Here is a 21,275-nt window from a genome sequence, read left to right as displayed (position 1 = left end):
AAATGGAAGAGGACCCGAGATTAGAAACCAGGTCCCCTTGACACCCAAACCTGGGCTCTTTCCCCTAGGCCATGCTGCTTCTTTATGGTGTTAAACAAATACCCTCTGTTCCCTCCTGGGTTGGCAGAGAAAACGTTTCTCGCATAGGGCTCCATGCCCAGCTTGTGCCCTGGAGTGTAGTCTCTTTGTGTGGGGGTCCTGGGGATCTGCCAGAGGTTGGCTTGGGGCAAGACCATCAGGGTTGTCCCTCACCATGCAGGACTCCCTGAGATCGGAAAGCCAGCTGGGCTGACCCACCAGGGGATGGGAGGAAAGGGGAGACCAGTTTGGTGACATCTGGGTTTGTGTTGTGCATAAGTGGAATGGGGGCATTGATGAGACTTTCAAGCAGTTACTAGCATTTACTGAGCACCTATTCTGTTCAGAGCATTGTCCCCAGTGCTGATAAAATGGAGAGGAAGGTACTGAAAATCTTTGGCCCCTACTAGATTGCGACCTCCTTAAGGACAAGGGTCATGTCTGCTAACTCTATCGGACTCCCCTAAGTGTTTAGTCAAATTGTCAATTGTATGGTATTTCTAGTGACAATGTAGGGATATGAAAATTAGACAGTGAAAAAACAGGATAGAAAGAACATCGATTCTTTTGAAATGTGGTGTTGGAGAAGGCTTTGGTGAATACCGTGGACCTCCAGAAAAACAAACAGATGGGTTTGGGAGCAAATCAGGCCAATGTGTCTTTGGAAGGTCAAATGACTCGATTTAGATTAGCATTATTTTGGACACATCATCAGGAGGACTAATTCCCTGGAGAAGACATCAATGCTAGGAAAAGTCCTGGGAAAACATGGAAGAGGCAGACCCGCAGCTAGATGGATAGAAACCATAACAACGATAACGGAAGAAGAAGCGTTAGCAGGGTTACGGATTATGGCAGAAGACAGGATGTTCTGGAGAAATTAAATCCATAGAGTCGCTATGAATCGGAAATGACTCGATGACATTTGATAATAATAATAATAATAACTGCTTAGTACAAGGCTCTTCACTCAGTAAGCATTCAATAAATACTCTTGATTTATGGATTGACTGACTATAATAAAAACGTGTGAGATAAAATAAAAATAAAAGGCATGATCGCTGTCCTATAAGACTTTACAGTCTAATGAGGGAGAGAGGCCGACATTAATCGATCAATATAAATTATGGAGCACTTATTAAGTGCATAAGTCCATTCTACGATCTTGAGAGAGTAAATGAAGGTGAAAGATCTGCCCTCAAGGAGTGTACAATTTAATAGGGGGACAGATGGACAAAAGGGGAGAGGTAGTGGAGGAAAAAGTGAGGGACTAAGGGTAGATTTGCGTGGGAGGAGCAAAAAGCAGGAGCTGGGATGGAAAGGTGAAAAGAGCAGATATATAAGAAAGCCTTGAAGCCAGTGGTTAGGAGTTTTCACTTGATAAGGAGGGAAATTGAGAAGCATCAAGGCCTAATCAATAGAGCACAGGCCTGGGAGTCAGAAGTACCTGGATTCTACCCCTGACTCCACAACTTGTCTGCTGTGCCACCTAGAGAAAATCACTTAACTTCTCTGTGCCCATTTACCTCATCTGTAAAATGGAAATTAAGACTTGAGCCCCACAAGGGACAGACTGTGTCTAACCTGTTTATCTCATATCTGACCCAGTGCTTAGTAGAGTGCCTGGCACATAGTGAGTGCTTGACAAATAATATTTAAAAAAATAGGTAGCCAGTGGACGTTTTTGAGGAACGGAGAAACTTGTGTGAGAAGCAGCATGAGCTTGTGGAATGAGCACGGGCCTGGGAGTCAAAGGACCTGGGTTCAAATCCTGATCTGCCAACTGCTTGCTGGGTGACCATGGGCAAGTTACTTCACTTTGCTGTGCCTCAGTTTCCTCAACTGTAAAATGGGGATTAAATACCTGTTCTCCCTTCTACTTAGACTGAGAGCCCTATGCCAGACAGGGACTGTGTCCCACCTAGTTAACTTGTACCTAACCCAGTGCTTAGAACAGTGTTTGACACAAAGGAAGCACTGAACAAGTACCACTAAAAAAAATGATGTTTTTAAAATGAGGTTCAGGGACACAGAGTACAGCCTACAGCCGGCAATGTTAGTTTAGGGGGGAGATGATAAAAGCCTGGACCAGGGAAGTGGCCGAGTGTTGGTGGAAAGGAAAGGATGGATCCAAGTTATACTGGGTAGAAAGACCCTGCAAGATTTAACCCCAGATTGAATATTGACTATGCAAGTGAGGTGAGGCCCAGAAAAATGAAGTGACTTGTCCAGGGTCATACAGCAGACAAGTGGTAGAGTCTGCATTAGAACCCAAATCCTTCTGACTTCCAGACCAGTGCTCTATCCAGTAGGCCTCGCTGCTTTTCAAGTGGTTTTGCACAAGTAGTTTTTCACTCGTTACCCCTTAGAATGACAAGAACAGCACAGGACCTCAAGGATATTCAAATAATGTAATATAGCAGCAGCCTGCCAGAAAGCAACAGGGACAGACTGCTCTCTGACTTTGAGGAAGAAAGGATACAGTAACAGGTAGAATTGAAACCAGCATCAGGTGTGGCAATTAGTGAGCATCGGAAGAGATTAACACTGACAGTTAATTAGATATGCTGAACTGTCTGGCCTCAGATAAGAATTCAGAGCTTTTGGTTTGGATGGGTGGGTCAATCATGAGGATAATTAGGTATTTTTTTGTTTTGTATTTTTTTTGATGTGTACATAACAACCCGCAGATGTTTAAATTCATAATTTATTCTCGGTACACATTTACACTGTTATTTGAACATGGAAGTGAATAGTGTTAATCTACTGTTTGGTTATCCTTTCTTTCTTTCAGTGCACAGTATTTATATTGTTTTGGCCCATTTTTTGGATTTGGGCAACACACCTATGCCTTTAATGTGATTTCTTATGGGAAACTATACTTCATCTATCACTGTTCAGCCAAACAGTCTATTTTCAGGGAACCCAATAACAGAACTAACTGGGGAGACCCTGGTCTAAATATCACTCCTGTACACATATAATAATAATAATAATGGTATTTGTTAAGCATTTACAATGTGCCAGGCACTGTACTAAGTCCTGGGGTGGAAACAAGTAAATTGGGTTGGACAGAGTCCCAGGATTAGGAGACTTAGGAGTCTCAGGAGTCGGAATTAGAACCCAAATCCTTTTGACTCCCGGGCCCGTGCTGTATATGCTATTTACACAGGGCCCTCCTGGGCTGCGCAGACTCCCCGGTGCCTCATCCCGGCCTGACCTCAAACCCCTGCTTCTCCCTGCAAGCAGCGACCTCCATCTCCCCCGACAATCCCTCAGTCTCCCCTCCACCTCCCCTCCCAGTCACTCTTGGATAGAGGAGGGCAGGGCCGAGGGGCCAAGTGGCTGAGGGAGCAGAGTCGGTGACGGGATGGGGCAGAGGGAATTCCCCACTCAAGAAACTCCAGTGGTTCTCTCTGGTTCTGAGAAGCAGAATGGCATAGTGGGTAGGGCATGGGCCTGGGAGTTAGAATGTCATGGTTTCTAATTTCAGCTCCACCATTTGTCTGCTGTGTGACCTTGGGCAAATCAGTTCACTTCTCTGTGCCTGTTACCTCATCTGTAAAATGGGGATTGAAATTGTGGGCTCCACATGGGACAGGGACCGTGTCCAACTTGATTTGTTTCTACCTACCCCAGTGTTTAGTACAGTGCCTAGCACATGGTAAACCATTATTCTTCTTATTATCCACTTCTGCATCAAACAGTAACTCCTATTGACTTTGAAGCACTCAATCCCCTTGCCGTCTCCTACCACAACCCAACCCGCACACTTCACTCCTTTAACACCAACCTACTCACTCTCTCTCTCCTATCACGCCACTGATCCTGGCCCCCATCCTGTGTCTGGCCTGGAACGCCCTCCCTTCTCAAATCCGTTGGACAGTTCCTGTCCCCCATTTCAAAGTCTTATTGAAGGCACATCTCCTCCAAGAGGCCTTCCCCGATTAAGACCTCCTTTCTTCTTCTCCCACTCCCTTCTGCGTTGCCCTGACTTGCTCCCTTTGTTCAACCCCCCTCCCCAGTCCTACAGCACTTATGTACCTGTCATTTATTTATTTAAATTGATGTCTGTCTCCCTCCATTTGAAACTCGTTGTGGGAAGGGAATGTGTCTGTTGTATTGTCCTCTCTCAGGTGCTTAGTACAGTGCTCTGCACATGGTAAGTGCTCAACAAATAGGGAGGTAGGTAAGGGAGGATGGAAGGGAAGAAAGGGAGAAAAGAAAGGGAGGAAAGAGGGGAAGGGAGGAAATGGAGGGAGGAAAGATAAAAAGGAAGGGAGGAAAGAAGGGAGGAAAGAAAGGAGGAAAGGGAGGAAAGGAAGAAAGGGAGGAAAGGAAGAAAGGGAGGAAAGGAAGGGAGGAAATAGGGGAAGGAAGGAGGAAAGAGGGGAAGGAAGGGAGAAAAGGGAGAGAGGAAAGGAAGAAAGGGAGGAAAGAGGGGAAAGGGGAAGGAAGGGAGTAAAGGAAGGGAGTAAAGGGAGGAAGGAAGGGAGGAAAGGGAGGAAGGAAGGCGAAAAGGAAGGGAGAGGGGAAAGGAAGGAAGGGAGGAAAGGAAAAGAGGAAAGGAGAAAGGGAGGAAAGAGGGGAAACGGAGAAGGAAGGGAGGAAAGGAGGGAGGGAGGAAAGGAAGGGAGGAAGGGAGAAAAACGAGAGAGGAAAGGAAGGAAGGAAGGGAGGAAAGGAAGAAAGGGAGGAAAGAGGGGAAAGGAGAAAAGGAGGAAAGAGGAGAAAAAAGGAGGAAAGGAAGAGAGGAAGGGGAGGGAAGGAAGGGGAGGGTGAAGCGGCGTCATCAGGCGGCGCCGAGGAGCAGGCCGAGAAGGAGCCAGAGCGGGCCGGACCAGGCCGGGGCACCGGAGGACCGGAGGACCGGAGGATCGGAGCCGGAGCGGGCCCGCAGCCAGTGAGGGCGGGGGGCCGGGGAACTCGGGGGCGGCTCAGAGCCTCAGCCCCCTCGGAGCCCGCACGCCGGGGGCCTGGTCTGGCCCGGATCTCCCTCCCTCCCTCCATCCTGCCCCCCACGGTGCCCCCTCGTCCCTCCTCTCCCCTCCATCGGCCCGGACGGAGGCCCCCTAGCCTCGGCCTCCCTCCCCTGCTCGTAGTACTTGGAGCTCACTGGCCTGCACCGTAGGAAGCGCTCAGTTGTGAGTGCTAAGAAGGAACAGAAGTTCAGCTGACGGGGGAGGACTGTGCGGCCGATCCTCTGCCCGTCCGGACCTTAGCCTGCTGCTGCACCTGGGACGGGGGAGCAGGGGGCTGCCCCTTTTGGGGGTCAGGGCATCTTTGGGAGGCTGCCCCTTTTGGGGGTCAGTGCATCCTTGTGGGGCTGCCCCTTTTGGGGGTCAGTGCATCCTTGGGGGCCTGCCCCTTTTGGGGGTCAGTGCATCCTTGGGGGCTGCCCCTTTTGGGGGTCAGTGCATCCTTGGGGGGCTGCCCCTTTTGGGAGTCAGTGCACCCTCGGGGGGGTGGGGTCCTTCTGGCCGGCCGACCCTGGGATCGGAAACTGGTGCCAGGAGGCTGGAGTGGACCATCCGACAGATTTTCTCTTCTTTCTCCCCCTCTTTTTTCTCCCGTGCCAATCAGCCCGGAACAGGCCCCGCCGAGCACCAGCCATGGGACTGAAGGCCCAGCCCCGGCCCGAGGAGACGCCCGTCAAAGTCGCCCTGCGGGTCCGGCCCCTGCTGCCCAAGGAGCGGCTACACGGGCACCAGAGCTGCCTGCGGGTGGAAGCCGAGCCCCGCCAGGTCACCCTGGGTCGGGACCGACGCTTCCGCTTCGACGAGGTGTTCGCCGAGGCCGCGGACCAGGAGGCGGTGTACGAGGCCTGTGTGCAGCCCCTGCTCGAGGCCTTCTTCGAGGGCTTCAACGCCACCGTCTTTGCCTACGGCCAGACCGGGTCGGGCAAGACTTACACCATCGGGGAGGCCAGTGTCGGTGAGTGTCGGGCCTCCGGACGCCCCCGCCCCGCCCCCGTGGGTCGCCGGTGCGGCGCTTCTGTCGGGTCGGACTCGTGCCCGCCTCGCGTGGGTGGATTCCGGCTCCCCTCCCGACACCAGCTTTTCATTCATTTATTCATTCATTTATTAAGCGCTCACTGTGTGCAGAGCCCCATACCGAGTGCTGGGAAAGTAGAGAACAGCGATAAACGGCGACAGTCCCTGCCCACAGCAGACTCAGAGTCTAGCTTGTAACCCTCACCCTGTTCCCAGTCTGACACCGCATCCCAGGGCCTTCATTCAGTCGAATTTATTAAGCGATCACCATGTGCAGAGCACCATACCGAGTGCCTGGGAAAGTACAGTACAATGATAAACGGCAACAATCCCTGCCCACAACAGACTCAGAGTCTTGCTTGTAACCCTCACCCCCTCCCCAGTCTGACACCAGATCCCAGGGCCTTCATTCAGTCGAATTTAAGCGCTCACTGTGTGCAGAGCCCTGTACCGAGTGCCTGGGAAAGTACAATACAACAATAAACGGTGACAATCCCTGCCCACAACAGACTCAGAGTCTAGCTTGTAACCCTCACCCTCTCCCCAGTTTGATGCCGCGTCCCAGGGCCTTGAGGGCCTCAAGGCAGAGCCCAGGGATCGGGTGGGCTGTGAACCAGGTGCCCCCAGGGGCCGCTCACTGAGGGTGAGGATGATGGCCCTTGTTCCTCTGCTGCTTCTGCTGCCTGCAGGAAGATACCGGGAGGGGGTTGGAATGGGGAGGGCGAGCAAGGCGAACAACTCTAGCCCGACCTCCCAGGGGCCCCTGAGGGAGAAGAGAAGTAATGGTGGGGGTAGCAAATGCTTACTGCTTGTGACTGAGCATTGGGAAAGAAAGACATGGAGGAGGAAAAGACATGTTCCCTGATCCCCTGGGGGCTCACGGACCACGAATGAGGCCCGAGTAAAGAAAGGCAAGCAAGCAAAGACAATGGTAAACACAAAAAGAGTGACAGGATTTCAGGCCAGCAGGCCCAGAAGTCCTGACGGTGGCCTTCTCAACATTCCGAAAGTTGAGCGGGCCTCCCGCCGCCTCCGGCCAAATCCCTCCCAGCCCGGAATGGGATGAAGGAGGATTAGACCGCCGGCCGGGATTCCTCATTTTCCAGCCCACTGTCCTGGAGAGGGGAGAGCTGTGGCTCTCGGGCCCCTGGGTAGATCGCTCCTGGGGCTGCCCTCATTCACGGTGTGCCCTGCCCCGCCCCAGCCTCCCTCCACGAGGATGAGCAAGGCATCATCCCGCGCGCCATGGCAGAGGCCTTCAAGGTCATGGACGAGAATGGCCTGCTGGACTTCACGGTGCGGGTGTCCTACCTGGAGGTGTACAAGGAGGAGTTCCAGGATCTCCTGGAGGTGGGGACGGCCAGCAAGGACATCCAGCTGCGGGAGGATGACAAGGGCAGCCTCGGTGAGGATCCCTCTCCTTCCCTTCTCGTCGGGCCGGGGGCAACCCGGGGGAACCACCCCTCCTCCCCACTCTCCCCTCCCCAAGGCTGGATCTCCTGATCCTACCCCCTACCAGCCCTGACCAAGACTGCAGCAGTGTGGCTTAGTGGAAAGAGCCCGGGCCTGGGAGTCAGAGGACCTGAGTTCTAATCCCGGCTTCACCACTTGTCTGCTGTGTGACCTTGGGCAAGTCACGTCGCTTCTCTGTGCCTCAGTTTACTTCATCTGTAAAATGGAGATTAAGACTGTGAGTACCAAGTATCCACCCCAGAGCTTAGCAGAGGGCCTGGCACATAGTAAGCTCTTAACAAATGCCATTTCAAAAAGGAAAAGAAAGATGCCACTCTCCAGGATGGCTGGAACGGCGAGGGCATCACCTGGGGGGCGGCCCCGGGTAACACTGAGGGAGGCGGGAGGGGGGCGGTTTGTGGAGGGTGTCCGGCTCTTGTTGCAGTGCTGTGCGGGGTGAAGGAGGTGGCGGTGGAGGGTCTGGACGAGGTGCTGAGCCTGCTGGAGATGGGCAACGCGGCCCGGCACACGGGGGCCACCCAGGCCAACCGGCTTTCGAGCCGCTCCCACACGGTGTTCACGGTGGCCCTGGAGCAGCGGCGCGGGCCCGGCCGCCTCCCCCGCCTCGCCCCCTCGGGACCCGGCGCCGGCCAGCTGCTCTCCTCCAAGTTCCGCTTCGTGGACCTGGCGGGCTCGGAGCGCGTGGTGAAGACGGGGAACACCGGGGAGCGGCTGAAGGAGAGCATCCAGATCAACAGCAGCCTGCTGGCTCTGGGCAATGTCATCAGTGCCTTGGGCGACCCCAGGCGCAAGGGCAGTCACATCCCCTACCGCGACTCCAAAATCACCAGGTCGGTGTCCTCCCCTTCCCCTTCATCCTTCCCTTTCCTGTTGTGCCAGCTGCAGAGGAAGACTGGCAGATGGGGAGCAGCAGTGTGGCCTAAAGGAGAGAGCATGGGCTCTGGGAGTCGGAGGGCCTGGGTTCCGATCCTAGGTCCGCCACCTGCCCACTGAGTGGGCTTGAGCAAAAACACTCACTTCTCTGGGTCTCGATCTACATTTTACAGATGAGGTGACTAAGACTGTGAGCCCCAGGTTGGACACAGTCCACGTCCTCAGTCCACGTGGACTGTGTCCAACCTGATTACCTTCTATGCACCCCAGTGCTCAGTACAGGGCCTGGCACATAATAAGCGCTTAACAGATACCTTTAAAAATAAAATGGGGTCCCCGACCTGGGGTTGGGTAGGGGTGGAGGGGTCTGGAGGTCTCTGCCGCAGAGGGCCCTGTTGGCCCACGACCAGGGGGCACTGGGCTCATCTCTGTCTGGGCTGGACTGAGGGCAGACCCTAATAAAAATTATAATAAGAATAGTGATATTAAATAATAATAAAAGTGGTATTTGTTAAGCACTTACTCTGTGTCAAGTACTTTTCTAAGGGGTGGGGTAGATACAAGCTAATTGTGTCCCAACTGAGTCTCACAGTTTTACAGATGAGGGCCTCTGTTCCCTCATCTGTAAAATGGGGATTCAAGCGACAAGGTCACACAACAGACAGGTGACGGAGTGGGATTAGCAGCCGGGTCCTTTTGACTCCCAGGTTCGGGTTCTATCCGGTAGGCCACGCTGCTTCGGGCCTTGTCCTGTCTGCATGTCTTCCCTGTGTAGTAGTAATCAGTGATATTTGAGTGCTTACTATATGCAGAGCCCTAAACTAAGCCCTTGGGAGAGTACAGAGTTGGTAGACGCGTTCCCTGCCCTCAAGAAGCTTACAACCTGGTGGGGTGGTACTGAAGCACTTAGCTACAGAGCCTTGTACTCGGTTGCTTGCCTTAAGTGCCGAAGGGTTAGAGTGGGCACCTATCTTTAATGGACTTTCTGTTTCTTCTACTAGACTTTAAGCTCCCTGATGGCAGGCATAATGTCTGCTAACCCAGGTTAGTGCTCCGCATACAGTATAGCGGTTGAAATCTGATGGATGCTCAGTATGGTGCTTAAGGAGCCCCACTGCCTAGTGGATAGACCACGGGCCTGAAATTCAGAGGACCTGGGTTCTAATCTTGGCTCCGCCACTTGCCTCCTGGGTGAACTTCAGCAAGTCATTTCACTTCTCTGGGCCTCAGTTTACTCGGCTGTCAAATGGGGATTCAGTCCTTGTCCCCCCGCTACTTAGATCTGTAAACCCCTTGTTGGGCAGGGACTCTATCCGCCCTGATTAGCTTGTTTCTGCCCCAGGGCTTAGAACGGTGCTTGGCACATACGAAGCACGTAACGAATGCCGTGATGACCGTGATTGTCGTGCCCATATGATGCCCGGTGACCAGTAGACGCCCAGTAGAGCGCCCCGTGGCCAGAAGGCACTCAGCCGGGCTCGTCTTTCTGCTTCCGATAGGATCCTGAAGGACTCCCTGGGTGGGAACGCCAAGACGGTGATGATCGCCTGCGTCAGCCCCTCCTCCTCCGACTTTGATGAGACGCTCAACACCCTCAACTACGCCAGTCGCGCCCAGAATATCCGCAACCGGGCCACCGTCAACAGCCGGCGCGTCCCCGAGCCGGGGGAGGAGCCGCAGCTGCCGACCCGCATCCTTCGGCGGGCCCCGGACCGGCGGCACCGCTCCGAGACCCGCATCATCCACCGGCCTGAGCCCGCCGGGCCCCCCGACCTCCGGCACAGCCGCCGCCGCGGACCCCCCGACCTCAGCGCCCGCCGAGCGCTGGCCGAGTGCGCCCGCTACCGGGCCTGCACGGATGCCGCCTACCGCCTGCTCCTGGAGCTGCAGGGTGAGGCCCGGCTGGCGGGGGAGCCCGCCCGCAGGGTGCGGGAGTGGCTGGGCGCCGTGGAGGACCAGCGGAGTTCCCTGAGCTCGGCCTCGCGGCCCGACAGCGGCATCGACAGTACCTCCGCCGCCGACGAGCTGGGACCCCGGGAACCCGGCCTCAAGCACGCTTCCGGAACCCAGGTCCAGCGGGCGGGTGGGCGGGGTGGGAGCCGCGGGAGATGACAGAGAGCCCAGGCCCGTTCTGTGGAGGGGGCGGAGAGGTGGCCGTTCAGCCCAGGACCGGCTGGTGGGCAGAGTAGGTGGGCTCCAGGGGAGATGACAGGGGCCCCCAACCTGTTCTGCGCAGGGGGTGGAGGAGTGGGTGGGTAGAGGGTCGCAGGAGATGAAGTGGAGCCCTGGCCCATTTTGATGAGGAGGTGTAGGGGTGGTTGGCCATCCCAGGTCCTGCGGGTGGACGGTGGCGACCATGGGAGATAACAGGGAGCCCCGTCCCATTCTGCGGAGGGGTGGGCAGCCAGCCCGGGTCCGGCAGGTGGTGGGGCGGAGGCTGTGGGAGATGACAGGTAGCCCCGGCCTGTTCTGCACAGGGGGTTGAGGTGGCCGGCCAAGCCCTGGTGAGGGTCTGCAGGGGTCCCAAAGGCCTGGTGTTGGGAGGCAGCAGCGGGCTGGAAGTGGGTTGGGGAGGAATGTAACTGGGCGGGCAGAACCAGCTGGAGGGTGACCCTAGAAGGGAGAGGGAGGCCAAGTGGGGCAAGGTGGTGCCCGGCCACCTTGACTGGGCCGGAGAAGTGGGGCCGGGCCTGCCAGGGCAGAAACAGAGTGCCGTCTCTCCCCAGGGCCCTGAAGGTGAGGAGGACCAACAGCTTTTGATCCTGCAGAGCCAAGTGGCCCGTCTGGAGGAGGAGAACAGGGACTTCCTGGCTGCCTTGGAGGATGCCATGGAGCAGTACAAGCGGCAGGTATAGCGTATTCTGCTGCCCCAGGCTCTTCACCCGCAGTTCCTACTCCCCCTACACTCACACACCCCTACTTTGGAGAGCAGCGGCCACTCCTCCTTGACCCCTATGGGACCCTGGAGAAAGGTCTTTATTCTGGGAGGAAGCCAGACTGTGTCCGCTGAGGGCGGGGGTGCCAGTGGCAGGCAAGCCGGGGGTAGTGAGTGCCCGGATGTGCCACAAGTGGTTATGTTAGGGTCCTGGCCGTGCTGTATGTGCCTGTGTGCCCGCAGAGCGACCAGCTGCAGGGACAGCAGGATGAGATCACGGAACTACGGCTGCGGCTGGAGCTGGCGAGGCCGGGCTGGGGCTCTGGGGAGCTCCTGCAGGGGCTGTCCCTGGGGGAGTCGGCCCCCCGGCCCCACACCGCCCCCCTGGAGGCCGCTCGCTCCCACGCCTTGGGCCTGGCCCCTTCCACCTGCCTCCTGGGGGAGGAGGGAGACCAGGGCCCTCCAGAGCAGGTGAGCCGGGGGCAGCGGGGTGGGGGTCTCTGAAGCCCAGCGTTTGGGGAGAGTCCCCAGGGGGAGCTGGGTGCCTGGATTTCATCTTCAGCTCTGAACCAGCACTGGAGTTAGACCTCTGTTGCTGAGGCCTTGGAGCTGGGGTATACAAGCCCTGGCCTCAGCCTCCCCAGCTGTGAATTGGGCGGATCCTTGGGGCGGGGCCCAGCGGATAAGGGATTCACATCTGCCTGCCCCTTGTCCTGGGTTCCGGCTCACGGGTTCAGGGTCTGGGCCGAGCGGGGAATACAGGGGTGGTCCCGCGCGCCGCTGAGGCCCAGCTGTCCTGTGCGGACAGGGCCAAGGGGAAGACGGGGTTGCGGGATCCAGTTGGCCAGAAGGCGTCGAGCTGGAGGACGGCTTCTCCTTATCGGAGGAGGAGGAGGAGGAGGAGGAGGAAGGGGAGCAGGCAGAGCCCAAACGGTCCTTATACCTGCGCAGGTGAGACTGTCCTTCTGGAACATCGGCAGGGAAACTGGGTCCTCCGGGTGGGAGGGAGTGGAGAGGAGGGAATGGGCCCCTGGCCTGTGGGCAATTCAGCGCTCTTGGTGGGGAAGCGTGAACTCCTCACATCCTCCACCCCTTTTCCCTATCCCCCTTCCCGCTCCTCAGCCCCCAATTCCCTCTCCCTGTCCCCGTTGTCACTCTCCTATTCCTTGGCTTTCTCCCCTTCCCCCTCCACCTGCTCCACTCCCACTTGCAGCAGCTTCCTGGGCCAGAAGGCTTCATTCTCTTCAGAGAATTTGCACCCGCCCTGGCCCCGCCAATCCCCTCCTCGTCCCACATCAAGATTGGGGCAAAAGTCTTTCTGACCTTTCCTTCCAGGAATGGGATCTGGAGCAAAAAAGAGCCGGATGGCCGGGCAAATGGGGAGCCGGTTGGAGGCACCGAGAGCCTGGACTTGAGCCTTGGGGAGTCCCAGCCTGACAGTCAGCAGCCCAGAGGTAGGTAGGGGGCAGTGAGGGTCGGGGAGCCTCTTGGAGGAGCCGTCTCTGGGGTCCCCTCCCTGGAAGAGAGGCTGGGGCCCTTATATCCTCCCCTTCCCCCCAACTCTCCTCTCCCTTCACATCTGCCAGGAACCACGCAGCTGAGCTATGCTGCAGCCTTCTCCCTCTTCCCCGCCCCCTTAAACATCACTTCCCTCGGTCGCACCTGAGAAGGTACGAGACACCCCAGCTGAAGTGAGTGGGGGTCCTGGGATTGCTGTCCCTGTTGAGGACCGTTCAGGTGCCCAGCCCCCGTTTGCCAGGGCACCGCCCACGAAAGCAGCAGGGCACAGAGGCGGTAAAGCTTCTCACTGCTTTCCCTTTGTGGCTTCGCCCTCTTCTCCCAGCTCCCCCGCAGCCCCCCGGTCCCATCCTGCCCCCGAGGTTTTGCCCCCGGTATAAGACCGAGATCCCTTCCCACCCTCTCTCCCGCCTCACCTCCTTCCGGGAGCTGTAGAGTGGCTCTGAACGGGGCTCCCTGGGGTGGGGTGTTCCAGCCACCACGGGAGGGAGGAAGGAGGCAGAGGGCCCCAGCGCCAAGGCCGCGGAGTGGCGGCTGGCTCGGGCCCAGCAGAAGATCCGGGAGCTGGCCATCAATATCCGGATGAAAGAAGACCTCATTGGGGAACTGATCCGGACAGGTGAGGGGGCTGAGGGAGTTGGGGGGGCCCATCCCCTATCCCCCATGGTTCCAGCCCATCCCTTGGCCCCCCCGGGCTCTGGCCCGCTCCTGCCACTTGCCACCTAGGGCTCCACCCCAAAGTGGCTCAGAAGCTTCAATCCCTCCCCGCTCATAAGGGGAGGAGAGAGGCGGCCCACGGTGGTGGGTAGGGTGGGGTGGCCGCAGGGCGGGGGAAGGCGATTCTTGGGGGGACTTGGGTGTGGCTGGGCGCCCCCTCCCCCTCCCGTCCGCCCTCCAGGACCCTGATGCCCCCTGCTCTTGGCGGGGTGTGGGGCAGGGAAGGCGGCCCAGGCAATGAACCGCCAGCACCGCCAGCGGATTGGGGAGCTGGAACGGGAGGCCCAGCAGGTGCGGCTGGAGCTGAGCGAGGGCCAGAAGGAGCTGCGGGAGCTGGAGGGCAGAGAGCCCCAGGACCCAGGGGAGCGGTCCCGCCTGCAGGAGTTCCGCCGCAAGGTCGCTGTCTGCCAGAGCCAAGTGCAGGTCGGGTTGCTATGGGGACTCTGGAGGTTGGGGGGTCGTCCAGGGCGGGGGATCTCTTCCTCCCTTGGAGCCCTTCCGGGGTAGGCTGGGCATTGACCAATCAAGCAAAGATAGCATGCTGTACGAAGGGTAGGGTAGTAGAGCATAGTACTAAGCGCTTGGGAGAGTACAGTCCGACAGAATTAGCAGATCACATCACCGAGGCATTGGGGCTCTGGAATTCGGCCCAACTGAGGGCATCGGTGGGGTCCCATGACTCGGGGGGTGGGGAGAGGCTGGAGTTGAGGAACTTCGTCCCTGGGGATGAAGTATCCGTCGGTGACCCCAGCGGAGACGGAGGAGGAAAAGGAGTTGGGTGGGCTTGTCGGAGGGAGGTGCCGGTCTCATCCGGGACTCGCGCCTACCACCGTGGGGCTCGGGGAAGTAGACCAGAGAGAGAGGAGGAGCCCAAGTGAGAGAGGATCAGTTCCCCAAGGGGTTCTTCTTTCATCCGGGTCTCGATGGCCAGCTCACGGATCATCTGCTGGCGGGGAGGACTCACTGTCTGCAAAGACACTGACTCCTAAGGTCCCAGCAAGGTTCCTCTGCTCCGCCCCCTCCACCTTGAGGAACAGGCCCAGACCTAGGGCCGCTCAGGGCACTGACAGGCATCCCCCTGCCCCAGGCGCTGCGGGAGAAGAAGCGGGCGACCGAGCGCCTCGTGTCCCTGTCGGCCCAGAGCGAGAAGCGGGTGTCGGAACTGGAGCGGAACGTGCAGCTCATGCGGCAGCAGCAGGGGCAGCTGCAGCGGCGCTTGCGGGAGGAGATGGACCAGAAGCGGCGGCTGGAGACGGAGATGCACAGGCGGCAGCAGCGTGTCCAGGTCGGGCCGGGGGCTGCAGTTGGTGCGAGAGCAGCAGGGCAGCCCCCGGCAATGCCTTGGGCTGCGGCCGGGGATGAGGGCGGTGTATTTGGCTGCACTGGGGCCGGGGAGATTGGGGGCTGAGAGAATGACACATGGAGAGAAACTTCTGGGGCCTGCCCTCCCCTCCGGCCCTTGCTCCTGAGCTGACCGCCTGTCGGACCTCCCTTCCCCGCCAAACTGCGCCTCTCAACCTTGCCGCCCCCCTCGGGCCTTCCCTCCAGGAGCTGGAACTGAAGCATGAACAGCAGCAGAAGATCCTGAAGATCAAGACGGAGGAGATTGCGGCATTCCAGAGGAAGAGGCGGAGCGGCAGCAACGGCTCCGTGGTCAGCCTGGAGCAGCAGCAGGTACCCGCGCTGGTCTGCCGCATCTGGATCGGCCTCAAGTTGCCTTCTCTGGGCCCTGAGGGGAGAGTCGGGGGTAGGTGGGTCTCAGCCCCTTATCCTAAGGGGCGCAGGAGCCTGGGCTGGAGTTTCGGGCGGGTTTGGGGTGGCAGGGCCTTAGTAGACCCCGGGGGAGCAGAAGGGACCTGCCTTGACTGCCCTCTCACCCAGGATGTTGGTGGGTGCAGGGCCAAGGGACCCAGGGAAAGTCGGGGCCTCAGCCCTCTCCCCGTCCTTCTCCACCGCTTCCCTCAGAAGATTGAGGAGCAGAAAAAGTGGCTGGACCAGGAGATGGAGAAGGTCCTGGGGCAGCGGCGGGCGCTCGAGGAGCTTGGGGAGGAGCTGAGCAAACGGGAAGCCATCCTGGCCAAGAAGGAGGCCCTTATGCAGGAGAAGACAGGGCTGGAGAGCAAGCGGCTCCGCTCCAGCCAGGTGAGCCTGGGGGCGCCTGACGGCTGAGGGGAGCCGGGGGGTGGGCGCTGACTGCTACCCACCCCTGGCCCTTCGACCCTCAGGCCCTGACAGAGGACATCGTGCGTGTGTCAAGCCGGCTGGAGCACGTGGAGAAAGAGCTGTCGGAGAAGAGCGGGCAGCTCCGCCAGGGCAGCGCCCACAGCCAGCAGCAGATCCGCCGGGAGATTGAGAACCTGCGCCAGGAGAAGGACCTGCTGCTCAAACAGAGGCTGGAAATCGACAGCAAACTGAGGCAGGGCAACCTGCTTACACCTGAGGTAGCCACCACCACCCCTCCTGGCCCCTCACTGTGTGCTGGCCTTTTACCAGCGCTTAGAGCAGTGCTTTGCACATAGTAAGCGCTTAACAAATGACATCATTATTATTTCCTCAACGCCCCAGCTCTCTTGCACCTTGGCCCCCTGCACCCAGAACAGCTAACCCAGGGTTCCCATCCCCTGCATTCAGAACAGCTAACCCAGGCTTCCTGTCCCCCCGGCCCCCAACCCCACACCCAGAACAGCTAAACTGGGTTTCCCGACCTCCACACCAGAACAGCTAATCTAGGTTTCTCACCCCTTGCACTTAGAACAGCTAATCCAGGCTTCCCTCCCCCTGCATCCAGAACAGCTCATCTGGGTTTCTTTCCACCCGTACCTGGAACAGCTAACCCAGATTTCTCTCCCCCTACACCAAGGACTGCTAACCCATGCTTCCCTAACTCAGGATTCTCACTGCCTGTCCCCAAAACATTTCAATCGTATTTATTGAGCACTTACTGTGTGCAGAACACTGTACTAAGCGCTTGGGAAAGTATAATACAGAAATAGAGACACTCCCTGCCCACAACAAGCTCACAGTCTAGAGGTGGGGAGACAGACATCAACAGAAGTAAACAGGTATCAAAACATGAATACAAGTAAATAGGCATCAATATAAATTAATAAAATTATAGATATATATACGTAAGTGCTGGGGCGGGGAGCAAAGGGAGTGAGTCGGGGAAGCGGAAGGGAGTGGGAGATGAGGAAAAGTGGGACTTAATCTGGGAAGGCTTCTTGGAGGAGATACGCCCTCAGCAGGGCTTTGAAGTGGGGGAAGGTGATCATCTGGCAGATTTGAGGAGGTAGGGCATTCCAGGCCAGAAGTAGGACGTGGGCCGGGGGTCGGCGGTGAGACAGGCGAAATGGAGACACAATGAGAAGGTTAGTACCAGAGGAGAGAAGTGGGCAGGCTGGGTTGTAGGAGGCAAGAAGGGTGGTGAGATAGGAGAGGGCAAGGTAATGGAGAGCTTTAAAGCTAACAGTGAGGAGTTTTTGTGTGATACAGAGGTAGATAGCCAACAACTGGAGATTTTTGACAAGGGGGGATGATATGCCGTGAACGTTTATGGACTGGAGTGGGGAGAGGCAGGAGGTTGGGAAGTCAGAAAGGAGGCTAATGCAGTAATCCAGGCGGGATAGGATAAGAGATTATACTAATTTGGTAGCAGTTTGGATGGAGAGCAAAGGACGGGTCTTGGCGGTGTTGTGAAGATGAGACTGACAGGATTTGGTGATGGATTGGATATGTGGATTGAATGAGAGAGCGGAGTCGAGGATGACACCAAGGTTATATGCTTGTGAGACTGGAAGGATGGTTGTGTCTTCTACAGTGACGGGAAAGTTCAGGAGGACAGGGTTTGGGAGGCAAGATAAAGAGCTCTGTTTTGGACATGTTAAGTTTGAGGTAGAGGGAGGACATCCAATTAGAGGTGTCCTGAAGGCCAGAGAGATGAGCCTGGAGAGAGATCAAGGGAGGAGATGTAGATTTGGGTATCATCCACATAGAGAATGTAGTTGAAGCCGTGGGAGTGAATGAGTTCTCCAAGGGAATGAATTTAGATGGTGAATAAAAGAGGACCGAGAACTAAACCTTGAGGGCCTCCTCCCCGCCCCTCCCAAGTTAGGGGATGGGAGGGGGGAGGAGGAGCTCACGAAGGAGAATGAGAATGAACGGCCAGAGAGATGAGGAGAACCAGGGGAGGTCAGAGTCAGTCAAGCCAAGATTAGATGATTTATCCAGGAGAAGGGGATGGTCCACAGTGTCCAAGGCAGCTGATAGGTCGAGGAGGATTAGGATGGAGTAGGAGCCGTTCGATTTGGCAAGGAGATCATTAGTTATGTTTGAGAGGGCAGTTTCAGTGGAGTGAAGGAAACGGAAGCCAGATTGGAGGGGGTCCAGGAGAGAGTTGGAGGGGAGGAATTTGAGGCAGTGGGTGTAGATGACTAGCTCAAGAAGTTTGGAGAGGAAAGGTAGGAGGGAGATGAGGCGATAACTAGAGGGAGCTGTGGGGTCAAGGGAGGGTTTTTTTTTTAGGATGGGGGAGACGTGGGCATGTTTGAAGCAGTGGGGAAGAAGCCATTGGAGAGTGAATGGTTGAAGATGTGTGTTAAGGAGGGAAGGGGCGCGGGTTTTTATGAGGTGCGAAGGAATGAGGTCCGATGTGCATGTGGAAGGGGTGGCATTAGAGAGGAGGCAGGAGATCTCTGGAGCTACTGTTGGGAATGATGGGAAAGTTGAAGAGGGGGCCGGGAGGAGGGGGGATTGAGGAGGCAGAGGGCTGATTTGGGGGAGCTCACACCTAATGGTGTTACTTCCCAGGCTTCCCGCTGCCCACCCCAGAACAGCTAACACTGGCTTCCTACCGACTGGCTATCTTCTGGCCTGGCTCCTTGGCGAGGCCATGCCAGCTCCCCCTACCAGCCCCCTGGGGCCACTGATCCACAAGACTGTTCCATGGGCATGGTTCTGGCCCCGAGTCTATTTAGGATGTGTCTTTTCCTCCCGGCCCGGGCACAGGAGGAGCGGACGCTGTTCCAGCTGGACGAGGCCATCGAAGCCCTGGATGCGGCCATCGAGTACAAGAACGAGTCCATCACGTGCCGGCAGCGGGTGCTGCGGGCCTCGGCTACCCTGCTCTCCCAGTGTGAGATGAACCTCATGGCCAAGCTCAGCTACCTGTCCTCCTCCGAGACCCGCGCCCTGCTCTGCAAGTACTTCGACAAGGTGGGCGTGCGTCCCCATTGCCCCGGAGTGCCGCGAGCTGGGGCCGGCATCACCTGTCGTCCCCTCACCACCTGGCGCTTGCCAGCCTCTCTCCTGACTCACCAGCCAATTTAAAGCTGTTCCACTGCGTCGGGGGCAGGGACTGTGTCCAACCTGTTCGACTTGGATCTCCTCCAGTGCTTAGAACAAACAGTGCTGCCACCATTTGCGGGGGGGGCTGGGGTGTGGGGGATAGTGGGTGCTGAGCAGGCGGTGGCGGGTGTGGCGACCCCGGGGCAGGTGGTGACGCTGAGGGAGGAGCAGCACCGGCAGCACCTGGCCTTCTCGGAGCTGGAGCTGCAGCTGGAGGAGCAGCAGCGGCTCACGTGCTGGCTGGAGGCGGCCGTGGAGCGGCAGCGGCTGGAGATGGACCGCCAACTGACCCTGCAGCAGAAGGAGCATCAACAGAACATCCGGCTGCTGCTCCAGCAGAGCCGAGGTAGGCTCCCTCCCTCCCCTTCCACTGTGGCCCTGTCCGGCTCCAACACCGCCCCCCACCCCCGATTAGCCTCCTGGTGAGAACCGGCCCTGCCCATCGGTGACCTATCCCGTCTGTCCCCTCCCCCCACCCCGCCAGCCCACCTCAACCTGCTACCCACATTGCCTTTTTTAAAGGTATTTGTTAAGTGCTTACTATGGCAGGGCACTGTACAAGCCCTGTACAACATGGTGGTAGGTACAAGCTAATCAGGTTGGACACAATCCATGGCCCACATGGGGCTGTCTTAAATCTCCATTTTAGAGATGTGGTAACTGAGACCCAGACAAGTTGTGACTTGCCCATGGTCGCAGAGCAGACAAGTGGAAGAGCCAGGGTTAAAATCCAGGTCCTTCTGACTCTCAGGCCCCCTGCTCTTTCCATTAGGCCATGCTGCTTCTCCCTTCCTCCTCCCTGAGTCCCTGTAACTGCAGCTTCTCCTCCCCACCACCCGCTTCCTCCTTCCCCCAATCCCCTGCTCCAGAGCACCTGGGTGAGGGGCTGGCTGGCAGCAGGCAGCAGTATGAGGCCAGGATCCAGGCCCTGGAGCAGGACCTGAGCCGCTGCCTGTGGGCAAACCAAGAGCTGACCCAGAAGCTGCACGGCGTGGTCTCCGCGGGCCAGAGCAGAGGTGAGGTCGGGCCGGGGGTTTGCCCACGACTTGCCCCCACTTATCCCTTTCCCATTGCCTACCGCTTTCTCAGGAAGCCTGGAGTTGGGTCCTTGACAGCTCCCTTAGTAGTGACCTCTCCTCCAGGGGCTGAGGGGGTGGGAGTGACCGGGGCCCGTCCTCTGCCTGAGTCTGCCGGTATGGGCCTCGGGGACAGGTGGAGACCGGAGGGCTCTGTGCCCCGGAGACCGCCAGGCCCCAGCCCCCACCATCGATGAGCCGGTGGTCTCTGAAGGTCCATTGCGGGACCTGGTGCGGGCCCCGCTGCCCCTGATGTGGAGACGCCCATCCCTGCCCAGCGACGAGCACGGGCCACCTGAGGAGCCCGGACAGCATGAGGCAGGAGACGCCGTGTTCGGGAGGGGTCTGCCGCCCGGCGAAGTATTCCTGCCCCGCAACCCCAGCTCCCTGCCCAAAGTGAGATGGGAGGGACTGCGGCGGCCCAGCCCGGGGATGATCGACGTGCGGAAGAACCCGCTCTAGCCGCCCCCCGGTCTGCGGTGGGCTTTGGAGAGGAAGCAGCCCAGGTTTTCACTGACTGTCCAGCAAGACGTGCCTCTTCCACCGGGACTCCCGGCCTCAGAGTCTCTACCGCAAGCACTGTGGCTTGAGTGTCTAGCATCTTCCAAACACCTCAGGACTCAGGCCGTCTCGCCTTTTGGCCTGTGCCAGGGTCCCAGCCTCCCTCCCATACACCCACACACGGCCTTTGCCCCTTGACTGACTTGTTTGCTTCCGGCTGCCGGAGGAGAGTCCCAGCCTCGGAGCTGCTGTAGACCCGTAAGCTCAGAGAGCAGGGAAATGTAACTTTATTACAAAAATGGTAGAAAAACTTCATTAAAAATATCAATAGGTCACAGTGTGTATCTGCAGGGAGGGAGTCAACGGAGCTGTGATTTGTAAGGTGGGGGGCAGTCAATAGCTTTTGGTAATTATTTGTGCCAAAAACCACTTTTGTGCAGGGATGCTGTGGGCAGAAGGGTTTTTCCCATTTCCCATCCCACCTGTCTCAAGCGTTCTGTGGTGACAACTGTGCCGTGGGGAGGGCTCAGATAAATAGAACAGCTGCCTCTGAGCTAGGAAGCGGGACTCCTGCCACAGAGCAAAAGCAACTTTTCCAGAGGTCCACTCCAGGATGTGCAATAGCCCTCTTCCCAGAAACGCCTGAACGGTACATTTTGAGGCCAGAGAAGAGTCCTGTTCTCACACTTGGGCCGTTTAGCAGCTGCTGCTTGGCCTAAGAGCAAGGCTTATACTAGGTACAGGCCTTAGATCTTGAGCCCCATGAGGAACAGGGATTGATTGACTTGAATCGGTGTCTATCCTCCCCCCCATGCTTGACAGAGTCGA

General features: G+C 57.6%; 1 protein-coding gene across 1 annotated transcript; it reads left to right on the top strand.

The window, feature by feature from the left end:
* The first annotated feature begins 4,884 nt into the window (after positions 1-4,884).
* Positions 4,885-21,019, top strand: KIF7 (kinesin family member 7). The gene is made up of 19 exons (XM_029064864.2): positions 4,885-4,981; positions 5,662-6,012; positions 7,276-7,476; positions 7,969-8,374; positions 9,917-10,487; positions 11,144-11,266; positions 11,536-11,763; positions 12,101-12,243; positions 12,628-12,746; positions 13,286-13,429; positions 13,748-13,950; positions 14,615-14,812; positions 15,076-15,201; positions 15,493-15,669; positions 15,753-15,968; positions 18,532-18,738; positions 19,018-19,216; positions 19,740-19,886; positions 20,083-21,019. Exons 2-19 carry the CDS (start codon positions 5,691-5,693, stop codon positions 20,406-20,408), a joined length of 4,056 nt encoding a protein of 1,351 aa, XP_028920697.1. The 5' UTR covers positions 4,885-4,981; positions 5,662-5,690; the 3' UTR covers positions 20,409-21,019.
* The last annotated feature ends 256 nt before the right edge of the window (positions 21,020-21,275 follow it).

Source organism: Ornithorhynchus anatinus, chromosome 5 (genome assembly GCF_004115215.2).
Source record: "Ornithorhynchus anatinus isolate Pmale09 chromosome 5, mOrnAna1.pri.v4, whole genome shotgun sequence".
Taxonomy (NCBI): domain Eukaryota; kingdom Metazoa; phylum Chordata; class Mammalia; order Monotremata; family Ornithorhynchidae; genus Ornithorhynchus; species Ornithorhynchus anatinus.
The sequence above is the reverse complement of the archived record's forward strand: the minus strand, read 5'-3'. Positions and strand labels throughout refer to the sequence as shown.